Genomic DNA, 18,046 nt, shown 5'->3' with positions numbered 1-18,046 from the left:
CAGTATAGATAATACTGAGCTAGATGAAGCAATGGTCTGAGTCAGTGTAAGGCATCTTCCCATGTTCCAATATGACACTGGTTTAAAGCATCAGAAGCTTTCAGGTCCGTAGGTATAGTCAGCACATTCCTCTCCGGTTCAAAATACAGTGGTGCCCCGCAAGACGAATGCCTCGCTAAACGAAAAACCCGCAAGACGAAAGGGTTTTCCGATTTTTTAGCGGCTTCGCAAGACGAATTTCCCTATGGGCTTGCTTCGCAAAACGAAAGCCCATAGGGAAATCTCCGGGGACAGCGGGGAACCCTCCTCCCACCGCAAGCCCCGGGAAGAGAGGAGAAGCTGCGCGCCTTCCCCTCTGTTCCCGGACCTGTCCTGAAGGCTTGCGGTGGGAGGTCCGGGAACAGAGGAGAAGGCGCGCAGCTTCTCCTCTCTTCCCGGGGCTTGCGGTGGGAGGAGGGTTTTTCCTCCCCACTGCCAACATTCAGAAGGCTGTTCTGAAGGCTGGCGGTGGGAAGAAAAGCCCTTCTCCCGCCTCCAGCCTTCAGAAGAGTTCCCCGCAGGGCTCCCCAAGCTGTGAATGTCTGCCGCGCGCGAGGGGCGCTGTGCTTAAGAGCGCCCCTCGTGCGGGGCAGCAGGCTGCTATCCGCAGCTTGGAGAGCCCTGCGGGGAAGTCAGGGCTCCCCAAGCTGCAGATGTCTGCCCCGCCCGAGGGGCGCTCTGCTTAAGAGCGCCCCTCGTGCGGGGCAGCAGGCTGCTATCCGCAGCTTGGAGAGCCCTGTGGGGAAGTCCGGCAGGGCTCCCCAAGCTGCAGATGTCTGCCCCACCCGAGGGGCGCTCTGCTTAAGAGCGCCCCTCGTGCGGGGCAGCAGGCTGCTATCCGCAGCTTGGAGAGCCCTGTGGGGAAGTCCGGCAGGGCTCCCCAAGCTGCAGATGTCTGCCCCGCCCGAGGGGCGCTCTGCTTAAGAGCGCTCCTCGTGCGGGGCAGCAGGCTGCTATCCGCAGCTTGGAGAGCCCTGTGGGGAAGTCCTGCAGGGCTCCCCAAGCTGCAGATGTCTGCCCCGGGCGAGGGGCACTCTGCTTCAGAGCGTCCCTCGCACCCGGCAGCAGGCTGCTATTCGCAGCCTAGGCAGCCCTGCAGGAACTCTTCTGAAGGCTGGCAGCGGGAGAAGGGCTTTTCTTCCCACCGCCAGCCTTCAGAAGGCTGTTCTGAAGCCTGGCGGTGGGGAGAAAAGTCCTCCCCCCCCCCCACCAGCCTTCAGAAGAGGTCCGGGGAAAGACTGTCCCCGGACCTGGTCTGAAGGCGGTCTCCCTAGGAACGCATTAATTGATTTTCAATGCATTCCTATGGGAAACCGTGCTTCGCAAGACGAAAAACTCGCAAGAAGAAAAAACTTGCGGAACGAATTAATTTCGTCTTGCGAGGCACCACTATACTTAAGCCAAATTTCAAACTTAGGGAGATTATGGGCTGCACCTGATGTAACAGGGTATCATAGTTGTCTGCTGCATGCACAGCCTTTGGAAACATGGGCTCTGCGTGCCGCCCTCCTCTCTCACAGCTGTTAGGAACAGAAATGGAGAACCCTCGGGTCCAGAGATGGGGCAACACATCACACACACCCTTAGGGTTCACATTATTCTTGGCCACTTTCGCCTGGCTGGAACGTGTTCTTGAACTGTGATAATGTTTCTTGCACACCTGGAAAGAGGATGGAGATACATGTGTGCACATTTGCAAACACCTCCTTTTTGTCTATGATACCATCCACCACTCGTGTGCAACTCCTAGACAACTGTCCCCACAAGGAAATGAAAAAGGTTGCCCACTCAAACCTTCACTTATTAACCAAGTTCAGCTCCCCATCACTTCAAAACCCTTTAAAAGGGAGACTCCAATCTCCTTATCACTGTTATTAAAGGAGAAGAAGGGATGTGAAAGCTGCCCAAGGTAAATGTGCACATAGCAAGAAACAACATAAGCTTCTCCCTTTATGTTCATAGAACACCCTCCCATTTCAGCATCCCAGTGTTACCCTTCTCCAACAGCTGTTGCACTGCAAGGAGAATTTCACATGGCCAATGCATTATTTCCTGCCTTGGTCCTCTCCATGCATTCCTTCCCCCTTCCACAGTCCTGGAAAAAGTCCCCGTTACATCCATATTCTGCCAGCACAGGAGCCACCTCGTTACTGGGTTCTTCCTATTCTACTTTATGAGATCAGAATCATATGAAAAAGAGCTTCAGAGGCTATTCCTTATCCAACTGGTGCTTCTCCATCCCAGATGGGTGACTGGAGAGACCATATATTATTTAATGTAAAAAGACATTTGCTAACCTGGTGCCCTCCAGATGTTTTGGACTAGACAGGGGTTGGGAATCTTCAGCCCATGGGCCAAACTTGACCCGTGAGGCTTCCCCATTTGGCCCACCAGGCTGTTTGGCCAGACCACACCTAACATCATATAGAACTTCAGATGTGAGGCTGGAACAGGCAAAGCTTGACTGATAAATAGTGCCAGCAAAGCCCTTGTGCAGTGCTTCCCAAGTGCCCAACATCAAGCTGATAGTTGGGTGTTTGGGAAGCACCACCAAAACACTTTGAAAACCCTGTGCTTAGTGTTTGGGGAGTGTTGCACACAGTGACTGCAAAGCTCTTATTTCTTTATTAAATTTATATCCCACTATTCCTCCCAAAGGAGCTCAGGATTGAGTAGTGAGAAGTGCCAAGCATAGGGATTGCAAAGCTCCTTGCCCAATGATTGCCCAACAAATAGCTTGTTGTTGGACATTTTTGAAAACACTGCACAAATTGCTGCATTTTGCCAGGTGCCAGTTACCTGACACCATGATAGCACCAGGTTACTATCCCACCATGTCCCTCTCACTTATCAGCCCATATTGGGAGTGAGTGAGTGGAGGATCTAGCCCAGTAGGCCACCCTGGACTACAAGCCCTAAAGAAACTCAGCCAACGTGGCTTTGCTGGTTGGGGCCGGCGAAAATTGCTATGATACAAAACATCTGGAGAGCATCAGGTTGATGAAGGCCGCATTAAAATGCGTCATCATGAAATGGAACAAAAGATAAAAAGGTATCCAATTAAGTCCCAGGGCTTTTCAAAGGTCAAATTGAGTGGGTGCTTGCAAAAGCCTTGGTTGCCAAGCAGGGGAAAGCTTTTAAAGGTTATCTGTACTGAAAGTGAATCAAGAGCATTAGAAGGGACTAAATTGAGTGGTGTTTTGAGGGTCACTCCAAAGCAGAACATCTGTTGGTCCTTGAAGAAAGAGAAAAACAGGAGAGGTGGCTGCATGCGATTGGCCAGAAACTGTTACCAGCAGGAGAGACCACATCCTCGCTATTCAAAGCATCATCACACCACTTTAAAAGGTCATGGCTCCTCCAAAAGATTTCTGGGAGCTGTGGTTTGTTAAGGGTGCTGAAATTTGTTAGGTGACTCTCCTATTCCCCTCACAGAACTACAGTTCTCAGAGTAGTTTAATAACTACTCTTCACATGGAACCCTAGGAATGGTAGCACTGCGAGAGGGAATTGGAGCCCTTAACAAACTGCAGCTCCCAGTATTCATTGAGGGAAGTGATATCAAAGTGCTTTTAAAATATATGGTGCAATTGCAACCAGAGAGAGCAAGGCTGTGCATATGCACACATTTAAAGCACACATTTAAAGCACACATTTAAAGACTTCCCCCAAAGAATGTTGGAAACTCTAGTTTGTTAAGAGTGCTGGTAATTGTAGCTTTGTGAAGGGTAAACTACAGTTCCCAGAATTCTTTGGGAGAAGACATGTGCATTAAATATATGGTGGGTTCACAGTTCAAGCTTAAGAGAGAAGGCTCAAGAAAATAAGAGGAAGAGTTGTAGATGGAAAAGGAAAGAGTTGAAAAGAGCAGCTGGTCTAGAAGGTTCCAGAAGACCTCACTCTGTAAATTAACTTCAAATACTGGCTGGGCTGGAAAGTGAGAGAAATAAACCCCCTTTTTAAATTCAGGATTGTAGACGTAAGCAACCCCCACATTCCTTAGAAAGTATACCCAGTTTTTAAACAGGGAATAACATACAGAGTTACAACATGTTGCCTTTCAACAATTTATCATGCTCTGGTGTCTGGGGTTGTCATATTTCACAAGGTGAAAATCTGGACAAAAAGTTGTTGAGCTTTTTTTTTGGGAGCTAAGTTCTTGAGCTATTTTTAAGGATATTTGACAAAACAACAACAACAATTACAACATGGGTTGCCATATGCCAGGGATTTCCTGGACATATTTACCGGTTTTCGGAAACAAATCCCTTATGTGTCTGGGAAATCCTGGATGTATGACAGTCCTACTGGTGTTTAAAATTAATTAGATATTAATCCCTGGGATATAGAATAATAATAATAATAATAATAATAATTTTTATTTATACCCCGCCCTCCCCAGCCAAGGCTGGGCTCAGGGTGGCTAACAAGCAATAATAAAAACAAGTTGAATGAATACAACTTAAAAACAAAAATAAAATACAACATTAAAATAATGGAACATTAAAATATTTAAATGTAGCCTCATCGCAGGAGGAGAAAGGAAAAAGAAAAAAGAAAGAGGGGGAGGGAATCAAATTGGCTCCAAGCCAAAGGCGAGGCAGAACAACTCTGTCTTACAGGCCCTGTGGAAAGAAATCAGATCCTGCAGGGCCCTGGTCTCATGAGGCAGAGCGTTCCACCAGACCGGAGCCAGAGTTGAAAAGGCCCTGGCTCTGGCTGAAGCCAATCTAACTTCCTTAGGGCCCGGGACCACTAGGGTGTTGCTATTTATGGACCTTGAGGCTCTCCATGGGGCATACTGGGAGAGGCGGTCCCGTAGGTACGAGGGTCCTAGGCCGTGAAGGGCCTAGAATTTTTGGTTCTTTTTAAATCTGTCCCTTGGTTGCGTGTCAATCTTACACAAGACTAACCAATCTACTATGAACAAAGTGAAATGGAGGGTCTATTTTTAATGCAAGTTAGTGTGTGTTTTGTTTTTTTTTAAATCAAGACCATAAAAAGATCCCCTGGCCCATCTCCTGCAGCATCCTCTTCTCACAGTGGCCAGCCAGATGCCTGTGGGAAGCCTGAAAATTGGACACCTGCTGTTCCCAGCAACTGATGAAGGTATTATTTTAAACAAATGAATAAGAAAGCTGCTTCCACACTACTGAGGTAGTGTACAAAGATGCCCAAACTAGTCAAGTGAACAACACTGAGAATGTCATTTCTTTTTTAATGGCTGGAGCGTTCAAGGGTTCTTTGGAGGTAGTGGGGAACTAGAGTGACCCATCAGTGACCCAAGACTGTCTGCCAAAGCCTGTGGCTGGAACGGAGTTGGAATTTCTTGTTTGTTTAGGCAGAGGCTGCATCTCAGAACAAGCCTGAAGTTACAAAAGATTCAGTGATGGCTGTGTAAAAGAAGCAAAGCTTCCCTCAGGTTGGATATTAACCTTACCTGTGGCAATCACACAAATGCCATCTATTTAAAGCACATGACTTACCTCAATGAATCCTGGGAACTGTAGTTTCTTAAGGGTGCTGGGAATTATAACTCTGTGAGACGTAAAGTGTAGTGGTCATGATTCTTTGGGGTAGGCCATAAGCTTTTAAATGCATGGTGTGACCTAAGTTACATGCCACCCCCATGACAACTACATTGCCCTAGCACCCATTCTGTTGAACCTTTTTCACCTTAGCACTCATGCCAGCACCCAAAGCTACTCATGCCTAAATATTTAAGTGTCTTGCAGTGTCAACTACAGATGTTTTGTTATCTAAAGCACAAGATGGGGCCTACCCATTTCTGGTTATAAGAGTCAGCACAAGAAGCAATATTTTATTTAGCTTTTACTTGATGGTTACTATAAACTCATAAATTTATATTGTTTCCCCCCTAATTTTTTTGTATCCAAAATGGAGATTTCTTTTTATATTAACTGGTATGTGTCAGTGCACATACTTGCAGCAATGCATTATCATTATCATATTAGAAGATTATGGGAGGTGTACTCCCTGCTCCTATTTATCCTCATAACCCAGTAAGGCAGAATCATGAAATTGTAGAGCTGGAAGGACCCCTGAGGGTCATCTAGTCCAAACCCTTACAATGCGGGAATCTCAGCTAAAGCATCCATGATACATGGTCATCCAAACTCTGCTTCCAAACTCTGCTTCCAAACTCTGCCTCCACCTTCTGAGAGTATCTGTTCCACTTTCTAACAGCTCTTACCATTAGAAGTTCTTCCTGATTTGAATCCATTGGTTCAGGTCCTACCCTTCGGAGTAGAAAACAAGCTAGCATGCCATCTTCCATGTGAACAGCCCTTGAGGTATTTGAAGTTGGCTTTCATATCTTTAAGACTACTCCTCATTAGACTTGGTTTCCAGACCCTTGATCATCTTGGTTACGTAGGTTAGGCTGAGGCAGTGACTGTTCCAAGGTCACCTAGTGAGCTTCATGGCTGAGTGGGGATTTGAACCCTGGTCTCCCAGGTTCTAATATGTCATGTGAACCACTACACAACACTGCCTGTCACCCAGCTGTTTTGCCTGCCACATAAATCTGCAGTAACTATTATGAAGCAGGTCTCCAAATGAAGGCCCAGGGTTCTGAACTCTAAAGAGAACCACCAAAACACCTAGGTTGGCATTGCATGGTAAACACATTCTGAGCATTTTAAACAGGGCTCTGCAGTCTTTTGACTAGCCTCAGTGGCCAATACAAAAATATGTAGTTGCCAGGCCCATGCCCCTTTCACACAACTTGGGGTCTTGCCTCCAACCTTCTGCTGTATCTCTAAAACAGAGGTGGGGACATGTGGCCCTCCATGTGTTCTTGGTCTACAACTCCCATCAGCCCCAGGCAACGTAGCCAGTGATCAAGGACGGTGGGAGTTGGAGTCCCAATAACATTTGGAGGGCCCCAGGTTTCCCATATAGATAAGCTACAATCTTCTCCCCTCTGCAGTTCCAAGCTTGCACCAATCTTCAGAGACTCTTCTCCATGTTCCCTTACCAAATAATTTGAGGCTGGGGGTTACTAAGAAAAAGGCATTTAGCAATGGTGACAACGCTGGTTTTCAATTGCCCTCCCCAAGAAGCTTGCTCGGCACCAATGCTGTGGCTTTTTAGGCATCAGGTGAAGTGCTTTTCATTTCCCCAGGCTTTTTAAGTGTTTTTAGACCTTGGGAACTACTGGCTTGAATGCAGGTGGTGCTGTGGGTTAAACCACAGAGCCCAGGGCTTGCAGATCAGAAGGTCAACGGTTTGAATCCTCATGATGGGGTGAGCTCCCATTGCTTGGTCCCTGACCCTGCCAACCTAGCAGTTCAAAAGCACGTCAAAGTGCAAGTAGATAAATGGGTACTGCCCCAGTGGCAAGGTAAACAGTGTTTCCGTGTGCTGCTTTGGTTCGCTAGAAGCTGCTTAGTCATGCTGGCCACATGACCCGGAAGCTGTATGCCGGCTCCCTCAGCCAGTTAAGCGAGATGAGCACCGAAACCCCAGAGTCGTTCGCCACTGGGCCTAATGGTCAGGGGTCCCTTTACCTTACTAGACCTTGGGAACCAATGGCTTGATTCTATTGCTCTTTTAGTTTGTGCCTGATGTTATGCTCCATGTAGCATTTTCTATACACTATGGCTTTGAAAAATTATGGCACACCACCCAGAGAACTTGTTAATGGGTTGTAAAAAAGTACTGTGAATTAATCAAAATTTTAAAATGCTGCAGAATCCACTTAACTCAGGACTTTTTAAAATTCTCATAGAAACATACATCAATGTATAGATCAGCCAACTTCATTTCACCTAGCAATTAGGCGAATTGTCACTTGCAACTTTATCTGGATACCTGCAAGGAATAAGAAAACCTGTCCCCAGCAGAAAAGAATGTTGCGTAAGAACCCTGTTAGCATTCCAAGAGGTTCAGGAGAGGAGTCACAAGGATGGATTCAGATTAGGGCAAGTCAGTAATTGCAAGAAATTTCTAGAAAAGTTGCAGATTTGCTGGCAGCTATACTACTGACTCTTCCTTGAATTATTAATTTCACTTCCACAGTGCAATGCTTATTTTGCCCCCAGCAAAATATCTCAGCATAGTGATGTGTTTATGATACTCATTGGATGTGCACAAGCACTGCTTTAGTAATTTTACTTAAAATTTGATAGTTTTCAGAACCCGATGCAGTTAGGTGGGATATGTTAATCAAGGCTGCAACCCTAAATAAACTGAATTCCATTGAATCAATAAGAACTCATTCCTGCATAAACACCTCTACAATGGTGCTGCAAAGCTGGGACTGTATCCCATTTACTTGCAAGCAAGAACTTGGTTTGCACAAAAAGCTATACAGTATTTGTCATTTCCAAGGTATGGCAAACCTAATTTAAAGAGATCGCAGGAGTGCCAACTAGCCCCCCAGGCTCCCTCATGCACTTTTAAGTTTAACCAAATTTCAAAATTATACCCATTTTGCAGAGACATCAGTGAGTTCTTTAACTGGGCCTCTCCCTACAGTACATGTCTAAAGCTCCAAAAATATTCAATAGTCAAAATCTGAACTATTTTTGGCCATTAGTTAATTTAATCATGCAACATCAGAGCATGGTTGATGAACTTAAAAAATAACAACAGTGGCACATTCATAATTATGCTATATCATATCTTCAAAAGACAAACAGATGCCAGTTTGCCACCAAGTTCTATCATCACTATCCAATCAATCACAGTATGCTTATAGTTACAGACTACTATGGGCCTTTTCATATAATATAAGAATGTGAATGATTTTACAGTAACTATCATCCCTGGTTTTATAACCACAAGACCAAACACACATTTGTAACTATAAGCATAATGTGAAGAACCTGAGAAATCTTCAAAGGAATAACTAATCTGATTTAGCTAAGAGCACATTACAGTATATATTGGCCAACAGGAATATGAGATAAACATCAGCAATGTTTGTTCTTTCCACGTAAAAAATGGATAGAGGAAGGTTGCAAGATAAACATCTGGCCCACCTTATTATTATTATTCTAATACAGCTACAAATTAATTCAAGACACCAAAGGTGATTTCAAAATATACACAAAATGCAATAACGCATTCTAGTCCACCATCATTTTTATTATTTTTATTATATTTATTATCATAAAAGGTAAAGGGACCCCTGACCATTAGGTCCAGTCATGACTGACTCTGAGGTTGCGGCACTCATCTCGCTTTACTGGCCAAGGGAGCCAGCATACAACTTCCGGGTCATGTGGCCAGCATGACTAAGCCGCTTCTGGCGAACCAGAGCAGCGCATGGAAACACCATTTACCTTCCCGCCGGTGCAGTACCTATTTATCTACTTGCACTTTGACGTGCTGTCGAACTGCTAGGTTGGCAGGAGCAGGGACCGAGCAACGGGAGCTCATCCGGTCATGGGGATTCAAACCGCCGACCTTCTGATCGACAAGTCCTAGGCTCTGTGGTTTAACCCACAGCGCCACCCACGTCCCTTTTTATTATCTTTTATAATTTTATAATTATACAATTTTTAATAATTATTTTTTTATTTTTATTATCATAGTGGACAGTATATTTAGATTTTTATATTTACATATTTCTTTAAAAGGGAGATGTTATTAGTCAACTGAAAATAACATTTGAGGATGTTATTTTGGCCATCTTGCCACTACTATCCATCTTTTCTGGCTCTGAATAAAATCTCAGGAAGATATACCGGTAAAAATTACACAGTCTTTCTCCCCCTTCACAAAATGTGCAACACAGAGAACTTTTTCTTCCAAATGGCAGCTTTTCAAAGTGTTTGCTGCTTTCAGTAACAGTGGAAATAATTTTGTTATTAGGAGAGGCGCCTTCAGGCAAGATGATGCTTTTACGGTTTCTCTTTTCCACTCCCATCAAGAAAGTAGGCAGAGGAACAGAGCCAGAGAGCAGAGCCCTATGTCTTGCAAAGGCACGGGCAGCATGCAGAAGGTCCCAGATTCAAATTTCAGGTAGCACTTGGAAAGACATACAGTGGTACCTCGGGTTAAGTACTTAATTTGTTCCAGAGGTCCGTTCTTAACCTGAAACTGTTCTTAACCTGAAGCACCACTTTAGCTAATGGGGCCTCCTGCTGCTGCCGTGCCGCCAGAGCACTATTTCTGTTCTCATCCTGAAGCAAAGTTCTTAACCCGAGGTAATATTTCTGGGTTAGCGGAGTCTGTAATCTGAAGCGTATGTAACTCGAGGTACCACTGTACTTCTGTCCAAGACCAGGAAAAGCCACTGCTGAGCTAGACGGATCAACACTCTAGCTCAGTTGGAAAAGCTCTTCCTAACCTGGTACTAACAGACAATTTGTGCAAGATTTTTGATATAACATAAGGTATACATTTTAGCCCCACCGACTGAGGAAGCGAACCACCATGTGCTGGAAAGCCTGGGCTCAAGTCCTACCTCTGCCCCAAACTCAAGTGTGCAACCTTGGGCCCTATGTTTCGGCTTCAGCATTCCCCATCTGTAAAATGGGCATTAACAGCAAACCTGAGCACCGCATGTTGCAACTCAGTGCCGGCTGCTGGGGACCTGCTGGGACAGTCAAGAGTGGAGCCAGAGGTGGTACCCATTGGTTTTCTCCCCATCCTCCTCCCTCACCAAAGATTCTGTGGGTACTTAAGTAAAAAAAAATTACCGCCTCCCCGACCCTCATGGCTGCAAATGAAAGAATACTATATAAAAAGCAAGAAGTAGCTGGTATGGCATTAAATAGGTATTAAAATCATGTTTTGCTCTAAGCATCACACATACATACTTGTTCTAACATATTTCCAAAACCCGGTAGGGCACAACGCACTCCCTCAACTTGGTTAGCAGAAGCATCCTCTGGAAAGACAAGTGGGAAGCCTAAGCCGCTGCTCTTCAGGAGTGTGTCACACCCTGAGGCCCCGGGGAAAGAGAGATGATCCTCTCCACATCCAGACAGCGGGCTTCCGATGGAAGCGCTCAGGAGTTCTGAGTGAAGCTGAACTAATTTCTTCTTTGTGCTAAAACCTCACAAATGGAGCTAAACACACAGCAGCATGGGGGGGGGGGTTTCCTCTGCATGGAGTCCCTCCAACTCACCAATTCACTTTCACATACGTTAATTTAAAAGGGGGTCGGCGGGAAAGGAGGGCAGCCACAAATCAACCTCAAGGGAGCTAGACAAAACTATACATGTCTTTGTTTGATATAGACATTCCCCGTGAAGAGGGCGAGAGCTACGGTGGAAGAGGAAGGGGCGAGATAAGAAAACCACGCTGCAGCCACCTGAAGGAGAGGCACTTGAGCCGGAAGGGAAACAGCCGCAGCCCCCCTACCCTAATCAGCTCCTTGGATATTCTCCCCCAAAAAACAAAGCTGTTCTATAATAATAATGATGATGATGATAAGTTCGTGCTCCACTCTCAACAGGTTTTTAAGCGGCTGCAAATAAAAAGTTTGGGCCATCTGCTGGAAAAGCAACGTAAGGCTCAGCTAATTAGTGAAAGAAATTCAGGAGTTGCCTTGAAGGCAAGTGGGTCCCCGCTCGCCCTCCCCGTTTTCCGCGGCCGGGAAATGAGGCAGGGGAGAGAGATAAGAGTCCCCCCCCACACACACACACACGGGGATTACGAAGGTAGCGCACAGGGTCATTCCCAAGGTTCCCCCCCACCCACCCACCCGCTCGCTCATCCGGCCTCTGAAACACATGGCCATTTCCAAAGCAACAACAATCAAGGTCGCCCTATTTTGAAACCGAGGCTTTTTACATTAAAAAAAAGACCTACAGCGGAGTGCCCACGCCAAGGACTTCATTTACCAAGGACTATAAATACGAGGCGATTTCTCCTCCGGGAGCTCACACAGCCACAGGCAAACCAACCTGAGGCTGCTTCTCCCACTCCGCCACCCCCTTCCCGCGGCTCCCGCTCGCCTTCTTCCCCCGGAGGAAAGCAGCTCGGAGCACCCACCGCAGCTCCGGCGTCCTGGCTCCAGAGACCCAGCAGCAGCAAGAGCACCAGCAGCGGCGGCGGCGTTGGCGGCAGCAGGCAGTTGGCCCTCGGGCTCCGCTTCATTCTCCTCCTCCTCCTCCCTTCCTCAGCAGTCTCGCAGGCTCCCGGGCTGGTCCTTCGGAGCTGACATGGTCTTCGCAAAAAAAGGGGGAAAAAAGGAAGGAAGGGAAAGAAGGTGGTGGGGGCAGAGGGGGAGAGAAGGTTGGCCTGGGTTGGGCTAAGGCGAGCCGAGGCGAGCGGTGCGCCCGCCCGCTTGTCCTGTCCCCTCCCCCTCGGTCTCTGCAAACCCGCTCGCCTTTCTGTGCAGACTTGCAGACTTGTCCGCGCTCCAAAAAAAAAAGTAAAAAAAAAAAAGTGTGGGGGAAAAAGAAAAGAAAAGCCGCTCTCCCGGGACTACTTTGTCCCCAAAAAAAGGCACTCTGGGATTCATCCGCCGCACTCCTTGGCTGGTTGAGGAAGCCTCCCAGCGAATGGCCGTAATGGTTATGATTAAGGGGCTGTTCTTGAAATAGGTGTTGTGTGACGGTTTATTTCTTTTCTTTTTTTCAGGCTCAGAGTCATTCCAGGTAAGCCACCATGAAATAAAAAGTTCAGGTTTTCAAGAGCATTAACGTTCTTTTTCTCCCTCCCTCTCACACACGCAGGGTTCGTGTTCCAACTAAATTTTACTCAGATGGGTTCCACTGAAACGTACGGATTTGTGTTAGTCGTTTCTGTGTGTTGCAGTGGTTCTCCTCTGTATAAAAAGCGGCATCAGATACAACCCGCAGAGTTTGTGTGTGTGTGTTTTTGATTGACACTTGATTGGCAGAAGCGGCAAGGTGTGTTTAAACCCCAAATCTGAAAGGGTATCTTTGTGCGCAACCCCCCCCCTTCCTCCCGAGGCGGCTGCAGGTGGGAAGGTGCTCTGGAAAAGAAAAGGGGGGGATAGGTAAGAAAATTGGGTAGGGGGCGGGATTCAGATCAGACCCTTTTGGGAAGTTCTCAGACTTAACCACCACAAGTGCCCTGTGGACACTTAACTGAGAGTAAGCCTCTCTTGAGAGACTTACGCTCAGTCCTAACCATACTGATCCTAACAAAATAAAAAAATTCCTTCCAGTAGCACCTTAAAGACCAACTGAGTTAGTTCTAGGTATGAGCTTTCGTGTGCATGCACACTTCTTCAGATACACGAAAGCTCATACCTAGAACTAACTCAGTTGGTCTTTAAGGTGCTACTGGAAGGAATTTTTTTATTTTGTTTTGACCATGGCAGACCAACACGGCTACCTATCCATACTGATCCTATTGAATTCAATGAGGCTTACTCCCAGATAGACTTGGTTAGGGCCTCAGTCAACATGCTTAGGGGCGGGCCCATGGCTGCATCCTTACTGGGGAGCAAGTAAGCTTTCTGATGCACCCTTGTGATCGGTCTGCTGCCTTCGGCATCCCTTGGCTGCCTATGGAAAGCGGAAAGTGAGTGGTTCTGTATGGACCGTTTAGGATCCCACTGACCGTTTAGGATCCCACTGAACTAACTGAGGCTTACTATTTGCGCGGTAAACTTGCGTAGGGTTGCGCTGTAAGTCTTTGAAACTGGATGCCAGCTCTGAATTGAGAAGGAAAAAATAGGGAGATAAATTTTTGATTGCATTTAACTCCCCAAGATACAATCAGGTTCCAAACCCATGCAAACGTGCAGAACAACTTCAGTGAAAAAAATTCTCAGGAGAATCACAGGTAGGAGATACCTCAGAACCTCCGTGGGTTTGATAAGAGTTCAGAGTTGGACTTCTGTGTCACACCTGTTTGATTCGGTTTCGTTCCCTAGCTGAGATGCGTGCGTGTAATTGTGCGATCCTATGCAATTGCACTCGAAGCACGGGGTGCTAATTTCAATGGAACTATTAGTGTGCTTCCCTGAGAGTAGTAAATTGCCGCGCAATCCTGACCATGTCTACTCAGAAGTAAGTTCTATTGAATTAAGTGGGGCTTACTCGCAGGTCAGTGGTGTTTGGATTGCAACCTAAACCACACGGAATTAAGTGAGCCTTGCGTCCATGTGAACGTGAATAGGAGTTAATTGTTTTCTTTAGAAAATAAAATAAGCAAATGTGAGGGTGTGGTCTCCGCTGCGCGCGCGGGCGCATTGTTGGTTACCTACATTTGGTCTGGGATCACCTGAGCGCTCTGGTTATCTCAGACCAAAAGCAGGTGGCCAGCACAATTTCGGAATGATGAACATAGCACAGAAACGGAAGATCAGCGAATCCAAGTTTATTCATTTATCCTTTTTTCTGACTTTGGGGGAAAGAAAGGATGGGGGAGGAGAGGGAGAGAGTTTGATGCGGATCTGCGGCTGCCTACTTGGCTGATTGACAGTCGTGGGCCCGCCCCCTAGCCGTCTCCATTCCTCGCCCGACGCCGCGCTGCCGCGGCCGTTTTGCTGGGGAATTCTCGCTTGCGCGCTCTTTGATCAGGATTCGTGCACCTTACGCGGGTAATGTTTTTCCCCGGAGGCGGGACCAAGATCTTCCCGTACCCTAATTGATCGGTAGCAGCACGGTCGGCCCTTCCTGCCCACTCCCCCCCAAAATCCCAAACTTTGTTGTCATGCTGTCTTAACCTGGCTGCCTTCTTTCCCACAGACCGGGGGGCCGGGCGCCGTGAGCAACCCGAGGAACTGAGTTCTCCAGCGGGAGCGAAGCAGTTTCTTTGCCGGACACGCTGCACCATGCGCGCTGGGTGAGTTTCTGGGGAAGGGCGGCCGGTGGGGGTGATGCTACCTTGACTTTAATCAAATGTAACTTGGTGGAGTCTCTGTTACAACTTTAATTAATTTTGGGTCCTTTCCCTGTGCAGGCTGGTTGCGTTCCTTGTTGCTTTCTGCCTGACTCCAGATTCTGTGAATGGGGTAAGTGTTCCCAGACAATCTCAAAACACATTCTAATCCTGTGCATTTATTTTCCTGAGTCAGAATACACACAACATTGGGGCCTCCTCTCAGGTAAAAGTGTGTCCAGTTGATACTTAATGTGAACTGGGTGCACAATTACCACAGAGTAAGCTCTATTAAACTTGATAGAATTTAGTTCCAAGTAAATGTTTGTTGGCTGTATGCCCTAATTCGGGGAAATAATGCATACTCAATGTCTACTCCAGAGTAGGGTGCTGGATGATAACATCAGTGTCCATGATGCTGTAAATGAACTAGTAGAAATGGTAGTGAGACTTATTCTTGTATGGGATGGCAGCATGATGGATGCACTTCATTTAAAACCCCTGTTGCATTTTCTGTAATAACTGGGGTGCTTTGTATGTGGATTGTGGAGTTTGGGCCTGGAACATGAGGGTCTGTGGATGCCAAAACACAGGGACACTACATGCAGCAAATGTCCTATGCATCTTTTGTATATTTACTCAAAAGCAAGCCCTGCTGATTTAAGTAAGACTTGATTCCCAAGTAAGCATTGTAGAGAACTGCAACCCCTTGCTGGTGTCTATTTTTTACCTGTGGTACTTAAAGTAAAACTTCTCTGTCCTTGAACACATGTGCTATATATAAAATTGCAAAGTTAGGAAGCCACGTACTAGAATGGTAAATAAAACCATTAGTTTTTGAGCCCTTCATCACATTTTCTTCTTTCCTCTGGGGTGGTCTTCAGAACTCTTCGGAAGTTTGGGTTTATGCATCTATGGTGGGGATTGTAAGAACATAAGCCAAAGTCATGGGCGAGGTAGACCGCATTTACCATCCATTTAGGTTTGGAAGCAGTTACTGCTTCTAAAGAGAATGGGAGGAGGATGCTTAAGCCTCATTTTCTCTCTATTTTAGACTGCACTCTGTGCAAGCTCAGGATCACTCTTTTGCAAAGGGGCTGGGCTGACTTTCCTGCTGAACTATGGCTCTTTGCTTTTTAAAGTTAGCCCTTATAAATTGTCCCTTTACTGGTGGTGCACTGTGCAGCTATAAGCAGGGGGCCATTGGGGGCCATGTGATGAAAAACTGCATTTAGGGCTCCTGTCAAAGAGAGGCTGTGTACACACAATACATTTAAAGCACATGGCCTGTCCCAAAGAATCCTAGAATCTGTGTTTTTTAAGGGTGCAGGGAACTGTGGTCATATGAGGGGGAAGCAACAGTTCCCATGACTCATTGGGGCATGTCATGTGCCTTAGATGTGTGGTGTTTTGTGTAGGCTTAGGTCCTTAGGAGCAGGCCTATTGGCAGCTATATGCTGAGCACAAGTTCTAGAGTTCACGAACAGGACTTCTTAAAGCCTCTGAGAAGCATGAGATCTAAATGTCTTCTTGAGATTCCCTTTCCTACGCTTTGAGTCATAGAATCGTAGACTCCTAGGGTTGGAAGGAATTCCAAAGTTCATTTAATCCAACGACTTGCGATGCAGTTAGAATGTATAGTTTGTCAATGTTGATATGATTTGGTTCATTGTGGGGCCTGGGGACATTTCTGGTGCTATACTGTGGCTCAAATTAAGCCCTCTTTGTGGGATTCAACATATGCAGAACATACAATATCTACACTGGACTGGGGAAATGCTTTGTGATGCCACAGGACTTTTTGTTGTATATGTTGAATTAGTTTGCTTTGTAAGGGCAGTAATTCCAGACTGTGCTCATCTTAAACATAGGTTTTTGTACCACTACCTGCTGTTGGTTGAATATTGTTTTTGAATATGAATATGAAGTGCTTCTTATTTGTCTAAATGCCCCTTCACAAAAGTTCCCATATGGCAAAAGCCCTCGTTTTACAAATGCTTTTGTTAGCGCTGCAGTGCTTAATTTTGTTAGATTCATTAACACTTTCTTGGTTGAGTTAAAAAAAGGTGACATGGGTGTTTGCAAGGGGAGGGGAGTCCTCCCATGAGTCATAATCTCCAGATACTCAGCTTTCATTAAAGAGCAAGAGAAAGAAAGTTTATAGCACATGTAGAACCTAAGATGATAAAAGGTTTCCAGGTAATTAGGCAGCAGATTGAAAACAATATATCTGCCTTTTAGTATAAGTACTGATGAAAATCACACCATTCTCACTGGGCGGGGGGGGGGGGGGGCAGATACAAAAGAAGACAGGGCTCCAGAGGGAATTTAGTAGGTGTAGAACAGTGTTTCCCTGACTTGGGTCTCCTGCTGTTTTTGGACTTCAGTTCCCATCATCCCTGACCACTAGTCCTGCTAGCTAGGGATTATGGGAGTTGTAGTCCAAAAGCAGCTGGAGACCCATGTTTCAGAAACACTGGTGTAGAACATCTATCAAAGGTGCCTAGCTTCTTTTGCATCTGGCTACCCTTACTTTAAAAGAGGGGTCTTCCCATATCTCATGGCCAGGAAAGCATAACTCTTAAGAGGATGCTTATGATATGGTGCCTGTACATGATTTATCTAGAACAAAGTAGGGGTTTTTTAATTCTTCAGAGCTATTGTTGTTTAGTTACATACAAGTTTTAAACTATGTAGAAATATTTTGTTGGACTAACAGGTGTATAAATTTTGTTAAAGTAAGAAAAAACACAACGTACTCTTACAGCTAAGGGTGTAAACCAGGGGTTCACAAAACAGTGTTTAACATACTCATCCAGGTGGCCCACGGTATTGCTATGGATTCGTGGTTGAAGATGGAAGAAGGCACGTCTGTTCGTTCAACTATATTGATATTTAGTTGTCCTTTTTATTCCCTCGTTGTGTTTTATATTAAAACACAACAGGGGCAATAAAAAGACAGTTAAAAATCATCCAGCATCTGACAGAGTACATTCATATTTATGCAACAGGAAGAAGAATCCTTATGTGATCCACCATGACACTCAGCAAAAATCAAGTGATCTGTAGAGAAATATGTTTGGGAACCCCTGCTGTAATCCTAGCTCTACTTATCTGGTAGTGAGCCCCATTGAATTTACGATTATATGCATGCTTAGGATTGCACTATAAATGTTGGGTGTTTCGTAGGACTGGGGTAAAAAAGCTAAGTAGCCAAACTCTCTAG

At 45.8% G+C, this 18,046-nt stretch overlaps 2 protein-coding genes and 1 long non-coding RNA gene across 7 annotated transcripts in view; 2 read left to right on the top strand and 1 right to left on the bottom strand.

The window, feature by feature from the left end:
- The window catches only part of COL4A5 (collagen type IV alpha 5 chain), a 135,773-nt gene extending 123,511 nt beyond the window's left edge, over nt 1-12,262 (bottom strand). Inside the window, exon 1 of the mRNA XM_081846897.1 lies at nt 12,013-12,262. Within this exon, the coding sequence (XP_081703023.1) occupies nt 12,013-12,117 (105 nt within the window). The 5' untranslated portion in view covers nt 12,118-12,262. The remainder of the gene's footprint in view (nt 1-12,012) is intronic.
- On the top strand, nt 3,600-11,634 carry LOC309333650. Of its 2 annotated transcripts, XR_014152639.1 has the most exons (4): nt 3,600-3,942; nt 5,033-5,148; nt 6,992-7,162; nt 11,256-11,634. It is a non-coding gene; the product is annotated as an uncharacterized lncRNA (long non-coding RNA). The 2 variants fall into 2 exon arrangements; XR_014152640.1 differs by lacking the exon at nt 3,600-3,942 and having other exon boundaries at nt 4,593-5,148.
- Nucleotides 12,263-12,486: 224 nt separating the features above from the next.
- COL4A6 (collagen type IV alpha 6 chain) overlaps nt 12,487-18,046 on the top strand; it is a 173,782-nt gene continuing 168,222 nt past the window's right edge. For 3 of the 4 annotated variants that reach the window (XM_081846896.1, XM_081846893.1, XM_081846895.1), the window contains exons 1-3: nt 14,414-14,539; nt 14,688-14,784; nt 14,902-14,953. In XM_081846896.1, the coding sequence (XP_081703022.1) occupies nt 14,774-14,784; nt 14,902-14,953 (63 nt within the window). In that variant the 5' untranslated portion in view covers nt 14,414-14,539; nt 14,688-14,773. Of the gene's footprint in view, nt 12,621-14,413; nt 14,540-14,687; nt 14,785-14,901; nt 14,954-18,046 lie in introns of those variants that run through there. The other variant, XM_081846894.1, reaches the window with a different exon arrangement.

This window comes from Podarcis erhardii (genome assembly GCF_964252035.2).
Source record: "Podarcis erhardii genome assembly, chromosome: Z".
Taxonomy (NCBI): Eukaryota; Metazoa; Chordata; class Lepidosauria; order Squamata; family Lacertidae; genus Podarcis; species Podarcis erhardii.
This window is presented reverse-complemented; position numbering and strand designations above follow the sequence as displayed.